We start from the raw sequence: 18,244 nt of genomic DNA, 5'->3' as shown, positions 1-18,244 counted from the left end.
AAGTTGAACTTTTAAAAACAAGTAAAGGAGGCAGAAAATTAAATGTTGATAGAGAATTTTTTTCTGAAGTAAAATGGGGAAGTTGATGGGAGTAAGGTATCAGTAACAAAACCCAGAAACATTGTCGTTTGAAGTGATAAAAATTGGAGCAGTAAATAATTCAATAAGTAGGTTCTACCCTATTAGGTATTTGTGGGGCATTTAAACATTGGAGTGTCTGATATAAACTGGTCTGTTTCCAGGTTCCATCAGCATTTCATCTGGGAGTCCTTGGAGAATGTTCTTGAAGGGAAACCATATCTGTCCATTCCCTGTTGGAGGCAGCATAGCATAATGTTTATGTGTCTTCAGATAAGTCAGTTCCCCTAAACCTCAAATTTCCTCATTTGCGAAAATGTTAATCGTAATAGTATGCCACTCTGAGTGTTGTAAAAGGATTGAATGAAATAGTGTGTATAATATTTTCAGTACAGGCCTGGATTTATTTACGTACTTAAAACATAAGTAACAGAGAAGGAGAAAGAAAAGTCTTCCGTCTGCTGGTTCGCTCCCCAGATGGCTAAAACAGCCAGGGCTATGTGCTAGGCTGAAGCTGGAAACCAGGAGCCTCATCTGGGTCTCCCGTGTGGATATTAGAGGTCCAAGCACTTGGGCCATATAACACTGCTTTTCCCAGGCCATTAGGAGGGAGCTGGATCAGAAGTGAAGCAGTGGGAACTTGAACTGGTGCCCATATGGAATGCCAGCATCGCAGGTGGCAGCTTTACCAACTACACCACAGCGCCAGCCCTGGGAGTGTTATTCTAATGGAGTTTAAAGATACAATACATTCAATTAGAGAATGAAGCAAACAATCTAATATGAGGGAATATATAGTAAGTTTAAAGGGTTGATTTAGAAGAACAGCAAGCTCTCTACTTCAGTACAATATCTCTGATGTTACAAAGTATCATCAAAATCATCTTCATAAATATAGTGTAAGTAAGAAGTCTTGTCATTCCTCCCCCCCCCCCCCCGGATTTGGGATTTGATATGTGTTACCTGCTATCTTATCAGTAGAGTTTTCCAGGTGGCATCTTTATTGTCATGTAATTCCAATGTAATAATTATTGATTGTTAGTTGATTTTCAGCTAAGCCTTATTGGGGAGTTTTATTACATTTGTAGTCCATTATTAAAATTGTATAGGCTTCTGGTTTCTTTTAACAGGTAGTAGTAGTACTGTCACACTAAGCGGTGTGGTTTTTACTGTCCCTTGTTATTTTTAGTCTTTTTTGTTTTCTGTTGTAATAGAAATGGGCTTTAAGATAAAAAGTGTTTTTTTATGATGCTACAATTAAAAATAGGTAGAACAGAACAGTTCTTCATACTGTGAATGAAGCATGCATTTTTATCGGTAACATTACCCCAGGACCATTGTGTGAACCCTGTCTGGCATATTAGTCTAAAATAAATTTGTAGATTAGATATGTCTTTGGGAGCGCTTCACTCTGTTCCTCTCTGTGGTTTAAAATGGCTCTGCCACTATCTGTATTGCCTCGTGTTTTCTAGATTATTCTCCCTTTTTTTCTTATATAAATCCTTTTTTAAAAAAATATTTATTTAAGGCCAGCACTGCGGCTCACTAGGCTAATCCTCCTCCTTGTAGCGCCGGCACACCGGGTTCTAGTCCCGGTTGGGGCTCCAGATTCTGTCCCGGTTGCCCCTCTTCCAGGCCAGCTCTCTGCTGTGGCCAGAGTACAGTGGAGGATGGCCCAAGTGCTTGGGCCCTGCACCCCATGGGAGACCAGGAGAAGCACCTGGCTCCTGCCATCGGATCAGCGCGCTGCGCCGGCCACAGCATGCCAGCTGCGGCGGCCATTGGAGGGTGAACCAACAGCAAAGGAAGACCTTTCTCTCTGTCTCTCTCTCTCACTGTCCACTCTGCCTGTCTATTTATTTATTTATTTATTTATTTATTTATTTATTTGAAGGAGTTAACACAGAGAGAGGAGAGGCAGAGAGAAGGAGAGGTCTTCCATCCACTGGTTCACTCCCCAGTTGACTGCAATGGCTAGGGCTGCACCGATCTGAAGCCGGGAGCCAAGAACTTCTTCTGGGTCTCCCACATGGGTGCAGAGGCCCAAGGACTTAGGCCATCCTCCACTCCCAGGCCATAGCAGAGAGCTGGATTGGAAGTGGAGGTGCCAGGACCCGAAGTGGCTTCCATATGGGATGCTGGCATTGTAGGCAGTGGCTTTACCTGCTATGCCGTAGCACCAGCCCCAATATAAATCCTTTGAGTTGGTGCTGTTTCTCTTGTGTACAGATTCTTTTTTTTTTTTTTTAAGGTTTATTTATTTGAAAGGCAGAGGTAGGGAGAGAGACAGGAGAGAGAGAGAGAGAGAGAGAGAGAGAGAGAGATCCTCCACCAGCTGATTCACTCCCCCAAATGGCCACAACGGCCAGGGTAATGCCAGGAGCCAGGAGCATCTTCTGGTTCTCCCACGTGGGTGAGGGGCCCAGGGACTTGAGCCATCCTCCGCTGCTTTCCCAGGCCATTGCAGAGAACTGGATTGGAAGTAGAGCAGCTGGGACTTGAACCGGTACCCATATGGGATGCCAGCTCTGCAGGCCATGACTTAACCCTCTGTGCCACAGCAGCCCCCATGTGTACAAATTCTTAGCTAAAAGTGCTTTTAACTATTTCCAGAAGACTACTTGGAAATTACTAATATGGGTAAGACACAGAGTCTGACTTTTGGTCTTAGGGTCAGTTGGCCAGGATAAAATGGAAAGAAGCACCAAGTTTTCTTCCCTTTTCTTTCTAGAGGAATCATTCCACCTCTGCTTGGAAAGACTCCCAAATTGCTATGGTTCTCTTGTTGATTGACTTCTCACCAATTGAAGCCCCCCCTATCTAATATCTGGAAAAACCTCTTCTCTAATTGTGTTTCCCCTTCTCCTTTACATTAACATCCTATTTTCTTGGTGTTGATTTTATATCTGTAAGGATTTAGGAAGAAAATAATCTGATTAAACTAATTTAAAGCCTTTAGTCCCAGTGTTTGCCTTTTCAAAGAAAAACGTGTCCAAGAACCTCCAAGTTGACAGATTTTCAAATTCTGTGACAAAAATTTTTTTTCTTGGCTCTTTAAATCTTTATTGAGATCAGCTATCCAAAATTCTTTGTATTTTTGTCACCTTCTCTTCTTCCTATAATTTCCAACTCAAAGTTTTTCCATAGTTCTATGTGCATGTGTTAGGATTTTTTGTTGTTGCTGGGAGGAGGGGGATTGGTGGTAATGTTTGTGATTATGTTTTCACAATTCTCACTGAAAACTCTGAACCCTGTTCTAACCTGCACAGTCTTCTGGGATAGAAGTGAGACTCGGAACTTTCAGGTCTCATCTTCTTCATATCTCAGCCAAGTTGAAAGCTTAAGGAACTCTTAAATAGGGGTAAATAAACAAAATTGACATACCAGATTAAGCATGCCAACTCATAAAATTAAGGAAATGGTTTAGAAGTACTTTTTTGCAAAAGAAACATGAGCCACACCATCCAAATATAATTGCTTTGCACTACTCAGTGAAAATAGGTACTGGGAGGCAAATCACAATATTTAAAAATATATTTATGGATGTTCTTCAGTTTTCTAAGTAATGGCAGAATAATGTCACCAACTTCAAAGTAAAATATTTACCTCCATTCTATCTGGAACTAGTTTTGCCCCAAAGGTATATAATATCATATATGATCACTTTGGTCTTCCCATTCTATATTCACTGAAGTAGATTAATTAATAAAATATGACAGCCCTTTTCATATGTGTGGGGGGCATATTATAGCATTAATAGAAATTTATCAAGTAAAGTAGCACCATATGTTCTGTACTCTTAACCTAAATGCTTGCAAGGTCTAGTCTTTTCAGATGAGTTTTTTTTTGTTTGTTTGTTTCTTTGTTTTCAAGATTTATTTGTTTATTTGAAAGGCAGAGTTAGAGAGAGGCAGAGGAAGAGAGAGAGAAGTCTTTCATCCGCTGGTTCACTCCCCAAATGGCTGCCTCAGCCAGAGCTGAGCCATTCCGGAACCAGGAGCCTCCTCTGGGTCCCCCATGCAGATGCAGGGGCCCAATGGCTTGGGCCATCTTTTACTGCTTTCCCAGGCCATAGCAGAGAGCTGGATCGGAAGTGGAACAGCCGGGACTTCAACTGGTGCCCATATGGGATGCCGGCACTGCAGACAGGGGTTTTACCTGCTGCACCACAGCATTGGCCCCTCAGATGAGTTTTTTTTTTTTTTTTTAAGTCATAAGACCATTTAATAAAATGCAGAATCATGTTGAAGATGTGGTACTTATTTAAAAATAAGTCCTAATACACACATCTAGTGTGTTCCAGAAATGCTGCAAAAACTGTTTAAATAATCAAAGTCATTACGTTTCTCTCTGACTCATAGCCATCCTGTATTAGAAAGCGGCATAAAACAAGTGAGCAGACCAGGTCAATAAGCCCTTCTAGCCCTGAACTGGTATTCTTCACATTTACACATAAAAGGCTGCCATTATATAATTCAGATATTTGTGAACTTTAAGAGTTGTTAACTGTCATAGTACCAAAGCTATGGTCAAAGAATACTGGCCAGGTCTTACATAGAAAATATTTCCTCTGTGTGTGTGTGTGTGTGCAATAGAGGAATTATATCCTGTGTCATCTTAATTGAAAAGGTAAGAAGCAACTTAAGTAGAATGTGCCTCTCTGTTTAGGTTTTATGTTCTCTTCAGTTTTGTCAAAAGCCATTCTTCTTCTAGGCATAATAGAAATTTCCGGTTTAAAATGGAATTGAAGATCTTTCTCACTTGAACAGGAACTCAGAAACTCAAAAGTTGGCAACATAGCAGGGTAAAGTTTACACCAGACCCTTCAGTTTCTTCTTATTGCTGTTGTCTCACATGGTAGGAATCTGGTTGGGATTTTTAAAATATATAATTGCTATTTTAAAGCACTCTAATTATGTGAGTGCTTAATACCATTTATGTCACTAGGTGTGCTATAAATTGCTTAATATGAAACAAGGAGAATAAAGGCACCCTGCAGCAGGGAGCATTTTACATCTGCATTCATCTGGAGTACGAAATTTTTAATGCACCTATTTATCCTTAAGTCATAATAATTGTCAGGCTCGAGAGGGCATATATTGGTATATTTCTTTAAAGACCTCATCAGTTCTTTCTTAATATGTTTTTTAAAGCAAGTATATTTTGTTTTTAGCACAACAGGATTTAACCACATAAATTAGCTTTTCTGTAAGCTTATTCCACCGTTCTCTCCTATGTAATAGTATACACCAACCTTTCCTAATGAAAACTTAGATAAATTATGTTTTATTACCTAATCCTACTATGCCAAATACCAGCTCTTATTTTTAGGTACTTACCTATGAAGAGTGTAGATGTTAACAGTTATATCTTTGGTTTATTAAAAAAAAGATAATTTTCTTTCCTGCTTATTACTCATTCTGGAAAAGTCTTTCCAGTGGAATACAACACAAGACACACTAAAAGGGAGCCCTGCTTCGTGGAGTATTGGAAGTTTTAAGACACTGGGTTCCAGCAATCACTTTCTTGTAACCTAAAATAGAATTTTTTAAAACTCTCCTTATCTTTTCCCTACTTTTTCTCTCCACAAAAAGAATTTTCCAGCTAGCTCTCCAAGAGTATAGAAAACAACCTTTTCCTCCCTTTAGGCAGGGAATGTTAGGTTTAGGTTTTGTCAGGGTGGTGAAGCATTAATGTAACCAGTTTTATACAAATTATATTTTAGCTGGAAAACTAAGGGACCTTCCTTACAAAGCCAAGACAATGTACTACCTTGACTTCATAAAAAAAACTGACCAAGTGACAGTGTGTCGCTGCTGAATGGATTTTTCTTACACCATCTGGTTGCCATTGTAATTTTTTTGTTGTTGCTTTCATTTGAAATGTGCTGATGATCTTGTTTTTGTTCCGTAGCATTGAACAGATGGGTTGATTATTCTTTTCAGATATTAATAAGGCAGCGGAAAGAAGAAATATGAATACGGCTCCATCAAGACCCAGCCCCACACGAAGGTAAAGTACCCTGAAGCAGTGAGTTACCTTGGGAGAGTTGGGCTCTGGGGAGTTAAGCCCAGCTTCGCACATCAAGGGTCTTTTCTTCCCCCCAACAAATCAGAAACGCTCAAGCAAACAGTAAGAACGTGAACCTTGTGTGAAGGGCCTTGCTGCTTTTTAAAGCATACAACAGGAGATGCAGAGGAAGCTTTGTGTTTTCGGTGGCAAACCCAGCGAGTTCAGCTTGCAACCTGTGTTGCAGGCGGTTGGAAGAGGATAAACCTCTGTCTGTCCCCGGCTGTCGTGTCAGGAGGAGTGCCCCAGGGTCGCTGGTGTGCACCACACTGCACTGCAGCAGGCGGCAGAGTCGACTCTTCATTCCACATGGCTGCCGGTCCAGATGGTGACCCAGGTTTACGGAGAGTGCTGCTTGAGAGATTGCTGCGGTGCCGTGCGCCAGACCCTGTGTTGGCTCGCTTGCTTGGGGTTACCTGTTTGAGGGGAAATAAAAAGGGCAAAACACTGCATTTCTCAAAGTCTCCCTTTTTCTTAGCTTCTCTGGAAATAGAGGGCATTTCCCCAAAATACTCTTCCTTCAGTGCGTACCAAAGAGGCAGTCCTGACACGTACCCTCAAGATGTACATTAAATTGGTTCCTTCTCTCAAAGAAGCATGTTTATTAAAAAATGTTTTCATTTCCACCAACTATGAGTAAACATATCCAGACTTTGTGGTCCCATAACAGCACATACGTGGGTGCAGTGCGTGCAGTTTTGCGTGTAATGCAGGTCGAGAGGATGTGTTTCGTATCTTCAAGGCCCACGTGGGAGGTCAGGATGGATTTTTGTTCTTGCCCTGGAGTAGAAATGTCAGTTTTCCACAAAAACTACCGATCACAGTAAACTACCTATCACAGTAAACTACCTATCACAGTAAACTACCGATCACAGTAAACTACCTACCACAGTAAACTACCTATCACAGTAAACTACCTACCACAGTAAACTACCTATCACGGTAAACTACCTACCACAGTAAACTACCGATCACAGTAAACTACCGATCACAGTAAACTACCTATCACAGTAAACTACCTACCACAGTAAACTACCTACCACAGTAAACTACCTCTCACAGTAAACTACCGATCACAGTAAACTACCTCTCACAGTAAACTACCTCTCACAGTAAACTACCTACCACAGTAAACTACCTATCACAGTAAACTACCTACCACAGTAAACTACCTACCACAGTAAACTACCTACCACAGTAAACTACCGATCACAGTAAACTACCGATCACAGTAAACTACCGATCACAGTAAACTACCTACCACAGTAAACTACCTATCACAGTAAACTACCGATCACAGTAAACTACCTACCACGGTAAACTACCTACCGCGGTAAACTACCTACCGCGGTAAACTACCTACCGCGGTAAACTACCTACCACAGTAAACTACCTACCACAGTAAACTACACTTCCTGCCGTGAATTGAACATTGCTGAACACAATGAATCCTAGTCTGTTATGGTATCTCCAGAGTCACTTGGGGATATACCCACTGAATGAGCATTAGCATGTAACACATAGTTGTCCTGCTTTTGGGCAAAAATTCATGTTTTGTTACTTATAGGATAGAACGGCTTCTGTAAGTTTTGTGTAATTCTCTTGTTTGGATGTGCAGGGAGGATGTGTTCTAGCTACCAGGCATAGATTATACATGTCTGCTCTACATGTCCACGCAGATGCTAGGGACCAGGTAATGCTGCTGTTTTTGTTGCATTTTTTTGCCCATTCTTCCTGTGCCAGAGAAGTTGTATCCACCGCTGCAACTATGGCTACACACAGTTGTCAGGTAGATGCCCTGGCCATCCAATAATTTCACTGCAGAGGTGGGCATACACATTGGTAGTCTGTCTGCTCTCTCAATACAAAAAAAAAAAAAAAATGCCTGCAACTTACGAATCAATAGTGTGTAGGTTGATTTGCTTGAACTTGTATCTTCAAGAACATAAATGAATCCTGAAGAACTTCAACAGTTCCATATAATATGTTTCTCCATTAGGCTACATCTAACCATGTTGCAGATGTTGGGTAGTCCCATCCATGTTGTCTCTTATAGCCCCAATAAATATGGAATACACATGGCTAAGAGTTTGCATCTGATGGTCAGAATTATGGGGCTACTGTTGGAAATTGTAGTTGCCAAATGAGTTAAATGGAGATAAGGTGTGTGTGTGTGTGTGTGTTTTAAAAGATTTATTAATTTATTTGAAAGGCAGATTTACAGAGCAAAGGAGATATATATCTGTCCACTGATTCACTCCCCAAATGGTTAGGGCTAGACCAAGCCAAGGCCAAGAGCAAACAGCTTCATCCAGGTCTCCCACCTGAGTACAAGGGCCCAAGGACGTGGGCCGTCTTTCACTGCTTTTGCAGGCCGTTAGCAAGGTGCTGGGTCTGCAGGAGAGCCCCTGAGACAGGAACTGGAGCGCAAATGGGATGCCAGTGTTGTAGGTGGCAGCTTAAATTGCTACACCACAGCACTGTGCCCTAATGTGTGTGTTTCTGAACTAGATGTTTTACTGGAAGGAGTGTGGAACTTGAAAGACACAGACTCCAGTAGAAAACTCCCTCCAGTTGTTCTCATGGTGCTTGTTATTTCTGAGTAATGTCTGTGTGTTTCTTCAGGACAAAAAGAAATGGTACATTGCAGGCTAGAGCAGTTCCTGTTATTGTTACGGATTGAGGAGGGTAATTTCTGTCATCCTGTTAATGATACTTGACCAATCGCTTTTTAACTGCTCTGGTTAATTGTAAGTAACAAGGAAACAACTAACTACCCTAGTTGGAGTTCAGTTTAGTTGTTGAAAGGGCAATAAATGAAAAGATTAACTGCATTCCAACCTAAAATGTAGCTCCATAATTTCAAATGTAAAGAAAGAGAGCTATAAACTTTTTTTTTCTTGTGTTTTTAATACTCCTTCCTCCACTCCCCTCCCTCCCAACAAACTAACACACAAACAGCATTGGAAAATACCTTTTAAAATGAGCTCCAGTGATGGAGGCTGTGGCATAGCTGGTTAATCTTCTGCTTGGCATGCCCACGTCTAAATCAGAGTGCCAGTTTAAGTCCTGGCCGCTCTGCTTCTCATCCAGCTTCCTGCTAATGCGTCCTGGCAGGCAGAACGCGATGGCTCAAGTGCTTGTGCCCCTGCCACTGACGTAGGAGATCTTGATGGGCTCCTGGCTTTGGCCTGGCCCAGCCTTGGCTGTTTCAAGTATTTGGGGAGTGAACCAACAGATAGATCAGTCTCTCTCACTGTTTCTGTTGCTGTGCCTTTCAAGTAAATGAAGAATGTTTTTAAATGAGCTCCTTACTAGATACATACATATAAATGTCTCCTTTATATAGATTTTAAAATACCACTTTCCTCAGAAATGAATTCTAAAATGAGATTATTTGGAATGTGGATAGATCAGTGGCTTCCTGCTTTAGCGACAGGAGGAATAGCCAAGCTAATTCAAAGTCCATTAACAATCTTCCCCTTGGAATATATGTCCCTAACATGTTGTTTACCATGACGAAGCTCCATACAGTCGGTGCGTATTTACTTCAGGGAAAAACTGTGGTCACATTTAGTAGAGTCTGTTCTGAGCCCCATCTAAGAGTCTCCATTTTTTATCTTAAGAAAGAAAAAAAAAATCAAAGCCAGATAAATTGGACTTTATATTCAAAGTAGAGTACTAACATTTTGATTATTACCCTCATCATGCATTATCTCTTCAGATGCACTGATAGGATAGAAGTAAAATACAAAAGAGTTCACAAGATAAGTGTGATTAGCCTAGGAAGGGCTAACCATTTCTCAGGGTGTACACTGGGGATCACTGTTTTGGGGTGCATGCTTCCAGTCAAAGCCTTGAGATAATTCCAAATGTCCTGGCCTGTTGGTAATAACCAAACTGCCTTCTGGCAGCCCTAATACTTCTGTGTGTCACCACCATAGGGAATGTATCATTCACAGCAGAAGGAAAAACAAAACAAAAAAATCCACTATTAATGATTTCCTGATTTCCTTAAGTTATACCCCTACATGTCCAGTGCTGTCTACTTTTAGTAAGAACATTATTCTTTATGTTGGCAAAATCTTTGTAACACCTCTTGCTGACACTAACCTCGAGTGTCAGCATACCTGGGCATGTTGGGCGTTTTCACAGGATTGTCAGCCCTTCAAGCAGCAGTTCTGCTGGCTTTGCTTGCTGTCCAGTGAGGACTCAGCTGCCAGGGTATAATTCTGACAGTGCTGGTCCAGCCACGCACCAATCTCTGCACGAGAATCCCTGCTCTGGATTACATTTCAGCTTGAATTCCTGTCGTTGAACCCTTGGACCACTCCACTGGATTCCTTTTGAGTACACTGCACAGTTGTCTGGCGTGGCCTTAGGCCCTGGTCCTCCTTCACAGACTGGATCAAGGTTCTGGCTGGGGCTGGATGCCCTCGGCTATGTCAGCAGTGTGGCAGTCCAGGTCTCAGAGCCTATGCCAGCTTGACTTGCTGAAGTAAGACGGTGTCTCCCAAACCTTCCCAAACAGAACTAGCTCTTCTACATCAAAAGCTCTGCAGAGGATCCCCCCGTGTATTTGTGAAAGAAGTTAAGCCCAACACCTCCATGGTAGAGCTCACTGGGGATTGATTCATCACAAGTCACTTGGCTGCAGGCAAATTTCCTTTAGGACCTGGAATGTTTTCTACTTATCCAAAGAGTATTCATTTCTTGGATAACTGTTTGCTCCTTGAGTGTGAAACAGCCCTAGGTCTGGGTGGACCTCACATTGAAAGATTCCAGGCCGTGGCTTCCTTTGCACTAACACTTGAAGAAAAGCCGTCAGCGAGTGCCACCTCTGCCAACAGAAAACTCACTTGTGCTTGAGAAAATCATCGGTGCTTCCTAGGGAGAAGCACGGGCACTTACAAAGTTTGGATCTGTGAGATGTGGTCTCTCCTTCCTCCCATATCCTGCCTACACCTGATGGTGAAATCTGTTATCTCTGCATTTCTAAGAGCAGCATGGAGCCACCGTGGCGGGGGACCAGCGTCACACAGCAGCCATCTTATTTAGATGATATTTGTGGACAGTGTTTGACAATAAAAGTTTAAAAAGCTGGTGGAGGATTTTTCTCAGGGTCAGAAAAAAGACTGGCCCTCCCAAGGAAAGTATTCCAGGGAACAGAAAGGAAAACAGGGAGGCTGGCCTCTGCAGAACAGAAAGACGAAGACGGGCCTTTCTCCCTGACCTGCACAGCCAAGGCCAAAGAGCGCCATCCTGGACCTGGGGTTCTATCTCCTGATGAAAAGAAGCTCAAAGTCTCTCAAGATCTGTAAAATCTCAAATACCAGGCACTGTCCACACCACTTAAGTCCTCAGGAGGAGAAGCAGTTCTGCCAGCAGCACATCACTTCCCATCTGAGCCGTGGTTTTTCCCTTCACCCACCCCTCCTTTACCCATAAATGCTGCCCAGTGATACAAGCATTTGCCTTTCTTCTCCCCTCCTGAATAGATAAAGGATTACAGCAGAATTTTACCTGTGTTTGCCACCTGCTTCAATTTGTGGGCTCCAGTACTGAAGTTTGACTGCTATCCAGTTTCATTTTACCCTCTTACAATGTGGTACCTGAGAGTATGCATTTGGCTTCCTTTAGTAAAATAGCTCTGGTGCCTTGAGATGATACTGTGAATTTTACTATTTGCCCCGGGAACCTGCTTCTAACTCACTCATCATCTGAGGTCAAGCTTCTCATGCAGGAGGCTTTGTCCTCTCCTCACTCTGAGTCCGGCCACTGTACAACTCTTGTTAGCTGTGTTCTTGGTTTGAGAAAGATGTTGGGACCAGCAGCAGGTGCCCTTTTGTTCTGAGGAGTTCTTTGGGTCCTGAAGTGACCCTAAAGGGTCGTTTGTTTTGTTTTTGTCTCCAGAGGAACATGTGCCAGTGTTCATCTTTTGGAGCAGGAAAAGGTTTGCCTTGTCGTTGTGGAGAATCATCTTCTACCTCTACTTCCATCAGTGCTTAGATTCTTCTCTCGTGCCTGTCACCTCTTCTGCCTTTTTGCCCAGAAGGCAGTGGAGAGGGAATTAGTAATTTTGTTGCCTACAAACTTTAGATTCTTTGAGAGGAAAAGGGAAGGGCTTGCTGTCGCAGGCTGGAAGCGTGAACCCAGACTTTGTGGGTTTAGGGTTAGGGTTGTCCTGCAGGGGTGGATTCAGACAGGTAAGTAAGGTTCTCCAATAGATCAAAAAGAATTAGAGCCAAACATGGTATCTGATTGTCCTAAGACTGTAAAGAATGTGCTGTGACGTGGTGCTCATGACTGCACTCCCAGCCCTGCTTCACCAGACCAAAACTTTCTGTGGTCTGTGGTCTGTCAGGTTCATGGTATTTCAGCTCTGATTGCCAAGAACACTTGAAATGTGATTCTGCCTCTAATGATGACTTCTAACTGCTCCCCAAGGCAAGTTTACCCACCGATCATTAATGATCCAGAAATACTTTGCAGTGTCCTTCCCATTGGACCCTTGGTGTTTGCCCACATTATGCACTAGATCAGATGTTACAGTGTAGGAGGATTTTTTGACATAATAGGGAAAATCGAAATCATCTTGATTAGTCGGCACGTTATTCTAGTTTGGAAACTAATGTTTAGCTATCCTTATTTAAGTTCTCTAGTTTGCTGTGTGGTTGCTACCACAACCAGGAGTAATCGTAAACCTTAAAATATATGATAGGGACTTTTGTAAAAAGAAGACTTGGCATTTAAGTTGTTTCTTCTGTGCCCGTGAAAATGAAGTGAAATTGAAGTGTTCTGGGGGCTGATAGCATCATGGTGGATGCCTACTGTGTGTAATCATGGTAGATGACAAAAACAAAGCATGGTGCCTGCTCTTGAGGCTGACAGTTTTAAGTAGAAAAATTCAATTCATTAAACTGTGCTGAACTCAGCGCTGTGTCATGGGGACCCAAAGCCTTCAGGAGACTTACTGTTTGCTAGGGAAGCCATGTGAACAAATACAGTCATATATTGCTTAACATCAAGATAATTTCTGAAAAATGGGTCATTAGGTGATTTTGTTGCATGACTATCACAGAGTAAACTTACACAACCTAAGCTACAACATCAGAAGCTGATATAATCTTATCATTAGGCAGCACATAATTGTAGTTACAGAACAGTGTGGTAAGTTCAGTAATAAAAGTATGTGCGGGAGCAAGATTCTTTCCACGTGTTTATGGAGCTTCAGCTGTGTGCCAGATGTTCTAGTGGATTTACAGTGCAGAGTCAAGCTGACACAGGCCTTGTCCTCAGGAAGCTTGTGTTCTACCTGGGCAGGTGGGTGTTAAATAAGTAAACTTAGCAAAGCAAATGAGATAAGTTTTAAAAAAAAAAAAGTGTTGTGAGGATTTAAGAGCAGAAGGTAGACTTGTACATTGACATAAGGGGTATTTACATGCTGAGACCTGGAGAGTGAGCGCGGATCTCAAGGGATCAGGAAAGGCTAGTGTGGCTGCAGAGTGGTGACCTGAGGCAGAGATAGGCGAGACAGGAGCCCAAGGCATAAAGGACTTTCCTAACCTTGGCTGAGGTTTTGAATTGAATCCTAAATAAATACTGTGGGAAACCAATGAAGGGCTTTACATACTTAAAAGCTCACTCTAGAACATTCTTTGTGAGGAAAGATTAGAGAAGAGCTAAGAACAGAAGTTGGGGGGCTGCTTCAGCTCCCACTTTCTTTGGCTTTAGAGTGCATGGTTATGGTTGGCCTTCAGTGGTGCCCATGTAGCTGCAGAGAAGTGAACAGAATGGGTAGCAGTTTTCAGAGCGAATGGGCAGACTTCAGACGGATGGTTGAAAGGAGTAGGTAAATCTTGAAGGGTGATGTCCAGTTTCCTGGCTTGAGCAAATGAGTAATTGGATGTGCTGTCTGCTCGGATGGGAAGGACTGGAGGAGCAGCATATTGTGGAGAAGTTCAAAGCATTCAGGACAGATCTCAGAGTGGATCAGACGTAAGATACCAGGTCAAGATGAGTAACAGAAATGGTGCTCTGAGAGTAGGAGGGGAGATCTGCAGTTACCAGGAAAGGAAGGGAAGGATTCTTGGGAGACGTGGGACATGATCTGCCTTTTGTGGATCAGGTGGTCCTTAATTAGTCCTGGAAAAATATTCCAGATAGAGAAGCCATTTGAACAGAAATACTGAGAGACATGTGAGTAAGGTGAGAAGAACAGCTTAGGTCGAACTAAGGAAACAGTCAGGAAATGAGGAGGTGATAGTTAGAAGAGGGTATTCTGAGGCAAGGGTTCCCAGAGGCATGAGGGGCAAGCTGAGATTACCACTGATGGGAATTGGCGAATTTGGATGGGTGATACCATATTTGTGTGTCAAATGACTTGAAATCCAGAATATTAGTTTTTGTTTGTTTTTTGGAAATTTTTGTTGGTGCTGGCATATAAATAAATATAAATAAGCTTTTGAATTGGACCTATAAATCTAGAGGAATAGAAAGGTAAATAGGACTCTACTGACTTAAAAGGGACGGAGAGGAAGAATCAAAGTTAACTTTCAAGAACAAACCTAGGTAACTAGAAAGTGGATTATTGGCAGAAGTGAGAAAGTCAGGAAGGGACTGCTTGTGGGTTGGAATAGGAAGTTCTAATTTTAGATATGTTGGGGTGAGTTTCCGGTGGGATGAATGTCTCATGACAAACATTGAGTCAGAGCAGGCCAAGCATGTCTGTGACTTCAGTTTTTGAAAGACCTTAGACAAAAGGGAACCAGATTTGATTGGTTTTGATCCTTAACTGCATGTATCATACTGTGCTTCCCCCTCTTAATTTGATGATTCTGTTAGATAACTTTTCGTGAAATTTTCTGTGTTTTAAGGGCAACTCTTTTGATCACTTTGTGTGAGGTTGTGCCATTTGCTCTGTTTTTTCTTCATGACTCTTAGCCCTCACTATGTCCCCCTAGATTTCTTGCCCCCTTTTTTTTAAAAAAAAAAAAAAAGTATTTATTTATTTGAAAGGCAGAGTTACAGAGAGACAGAGTGAGACAGAGAGAGAGAGGTCTTCCATCTGCTGTTTCACTTCCCAGATGGCCGCAACAGCCAGAGCTGTGCCGATCTGAAGCCAGGAGCTTCTTCCAGGTCTTCCACACGGGTGCAGGAGCCCAAGGACTTGGGCCATCTTCTGCTTTCCTAGGCCACAGCGGAGAGCTGGATCAGAAGAAGAGCAACTGGGACTTGAACCGGCGCCCATATGGGCTGCTGGCCCTGCAGGCTTTACCTGCTACGCCACAACACCTGCCCCTCTTGCTCTTATGTCTTTTTCAGACAAGTCTGATGGGGGAAATACTTTTACTTTTTTTTTTTTTTTTTTTTTTTTTTGACAGGTAGAGTTATAGACAGAGAGAGACAGAGAGAAAAGTCTTCCTTCCGTTGGTTCACTCCGCAAATGGCCACCATAGCCAGTGCTGGGCCGATCCGGAGCCAGGTGCTTCCTCCTGGTCTCTCATGCGGGCGCTGGGCCGATCCGGAGCCAGGTGCTTCCTCCTGGTCTCTCATGCGGGTGCAGGGCCCAAGCACTTGGGCTATGCTCCACTGCCTTCTCAAGCCATGGCAGAGAGCTGGACTGGAAGAGGAGCAACTGGGACTAGAACCCGGCGCCCATATGGGATGCCGGCACCGCAGGCGGAGGTTTAACTAAGTGAGCCACGGCGCCAGGCCCCAATACTTTTACTGTTGAAATTGAGATGATTTGGCATGTGTGAGGAATACTGAATTACTCTCTGACGCTTGATAGACACCATTACCCCAGCCCAAACCTCTTTCAGCTGCACATTCTTCCACTGATGCTCCAGTCTTTTGAGATTCTTGAATCTACTAGGATTTATTTACTGGCCAAATGGGTAGCTGTCCTTAAGTTTTAATCATGCTCTTGGTGTGACTGCCATGTTTTAGAGAAAAATATTTGGAAGATTTGGGCTTTCTCCTATAAGGAGCTGTGGGATTGGCTCCCTTCGATTTCTTTGTCTTAGTATATTCCTGCTGTCTTCCACAGGGATCCATATGGTTTTGGAGACAGTCGAGATACAAGGCGTGACCGATCTCCCATTCGGGGAAGTCCAAGAAGAGAGCCAAGGGATGGCAGAAATGGCCGAGACGCCCGGGACAGCAGAGACATCCGAGACCCCCGAGACCTGCGGGACCACAGAGACAGCAGAGACCTGCGGGATCACAGAGACAGCAGGAGTATGCGTGACGCTCGGGACATGAGGGAGCTCAGAGACTTTCGGGATTTAAGAGACTCGAGGGATTTTCGAGATCACCGGGACCCCATGTATGACAGATACCGAGACCTGAGAGACTCGCGAGAGCCTATGTACAGGTATATTCGCAGCCATTCCGCTTGCTTTTTTGTAACAGCGTGTTCTGCTTAACTCATTGAAAACTGTAAGGATGGTAACTTTGTCAGCCTTGTATTTTCAGTGTCTTATCAAGTGGGAGATGTGCCACTCAATGAATTTTGCTGAATGTGTGAGTGATTGATGAATTAGGCTTAGTGAATGCATGTGGGCGCTTCCTGTGACCTGTGAGAGACACCATTATGTGAATGGAAGAAAAGAGACGGAGTGAACTTAGCGTGGTAGTGTGAAAACACAGGGAGACACAATGAGCCAGTAAAGGTGTGAGAAGATGCTCAGCGTCATCAGGCATCAGGAAAATGCAAATGAGAGCCACAGTGCGATACCGCTCCACACGCACGAGGGTGGCCGTAGTAGTTTTCTTAACAAAACAGAGAAGGGGCGGACAGCTGGCACAGCGGTTTAGCAGCCACTTTGGAGACCTGCATCTCCTATTGAAACGTTTGTTTTGAATCTTGGCTCTGATTCTGATTCCAGATTCTTGCTAATGTGTACCCTGGGAGGCATCACATAATAGCCCAAGCAATTGGGTCCCTGCCACCCATTTGGAGATCCAAATTAAATATCTCTATCCTGCCTTCAGCCTGGCCAAGCCATGGCTGTTGCAGGTATTCAAGGAGTGAACCAACAAATGGGAAATCAATCAATCAATCAATCTCTCTCTCTCTCTCCCGCCCTTCCTCCCTACCTCCTTCCCTCCGTCTCTCCCCCCACCTGTCCATCTACCAAATTAAAATTAAAACATACACACACAGAGAAAATAACTAGTGTTGGCAAGGCATGGAGAAATTGGAACCCTCTGCTGGTGGGCATATAAAATTATACAGGCACTGTGTAAACAGTTTGGCAGTCTTCAGATGTTGAATATAGAGTTACTGCACAGTCCTGCCATGTCTGCCCCTGAGTGTGTATCCAAGAGAATGGAAAGGGGCTCAGGTACTCGTACGTGAATGTGCCTACCAGCACTGTTCATAATAGCGAAAGGGTAGAAGCAATCCCAGTGTCCATCAGCAGATGAATGAATGTAAGAAAGGTGATAGATCCGGCCGGCGCCGTGGCTTAACAGGCTAATCCTCCACCTTGCGGCGCCGGCACACCGGGTTCTAGTCCCGGTTGGGGCGCCGGACTCTATCCCGGTTGCCCCTCTTCCAGGCCAGCTCTCTGCTATGGCCCGGGAAGGCAGTGGAGGATGGCCCAAGTCCTTGGGCCCTGCACCCGCAAGGGAGACCAGGAGAAGCACCTGGCTTCTGGCTTCGGATCAGCGAGATGCGCCATCCGCAGCGGCCATTGGAGGGTGAACCAACGGCAAAAAGGAAGAGCTTTCTCTCTGTCTCTCTCTCTCTCTCACTATCCACTCTGCCTGTCAAAAAAAAAAAAGGAAAGAAAGGTGATAGATCCATACAGTGGAATATTATTCAGCTATAAAACAGAAGGAAGTTCTGATATATGTTAAAACGTGGATGGGCCTTGAAAACCTGCTGAGTGAAATAAGCCAGATAACAAAAGGTGTTGTGATTCCACTTCATGTAATGTCTAGGTCAAGCAAATTCATAAAAACAGAAAATAGATTAGAGGTTACCAGGGACTAGGGAGAGGGAGAATGGAGAGTTGCTTTGAGAATAGAATTTCTGTTTGATCTTGAAAGTAGATAGTGGTGTTGATGACACAACACTGTGGCTAGA

The 18,244-nt window shown here is 43.3% G+C and overlaps 1 protein-coding gene across 2 annotated transcripts in view; it reads left to right on the top strand.

Annotated features, from left to right (window-relative positions):
* NCOA5 (nuclear receptor coactivator 5) overlaps positions 1 to 18,244 on the top strand; it is a 37,378-nt gene that overhangs the window by 9,280 nt on the left and 9,854 nt on the right. The window contains exons 1-3 of one of the 2 annotated variants that reach the window (XM_062204285.1): positions 4,609 to 4,882; positions 6,024 to 6,090; positions 16,199 to 16,525. In XM_062204285.1, the coding sequence (XP_062060269.1) occupies positions 6,053 to 6,090; positions 16,199 to 16,525 (365 nt within the window). In that variant the 5' untranslated portion in view covers positions 4,609 to 4,882; positions 6,024 to 6,052. Of the gene's footprint in view, positions 1 to 4,608; positions 4,883 to 6,023; positions 6,091 to 16,198; positions 16,526 to 18,244 lie in introns of those variants that run through there. The other variant, XM_062204284.1, reaches the window with a different exon arrangement.

The sequence above is a fragment of the Lepus europaeus genome, chromosome 10 (assembly GCF_033115175.1).
Source record: "Lepus europaeus isolate LE1 chromosome 10, mLepTim1.pri, whole genome shotgun sequence".
In the NCBI taxonomy this organism is placed as follows: Eukaryota; Metazoa; Chordata; class Mammalia; order Lagomorpha; family Leporidae; genus Lepus; species Lepus europaeus.
Note: the sequence above shows the minus strand (reverse complement) of the source record. Positions and strands in the feature narration are given on the sequence as shown.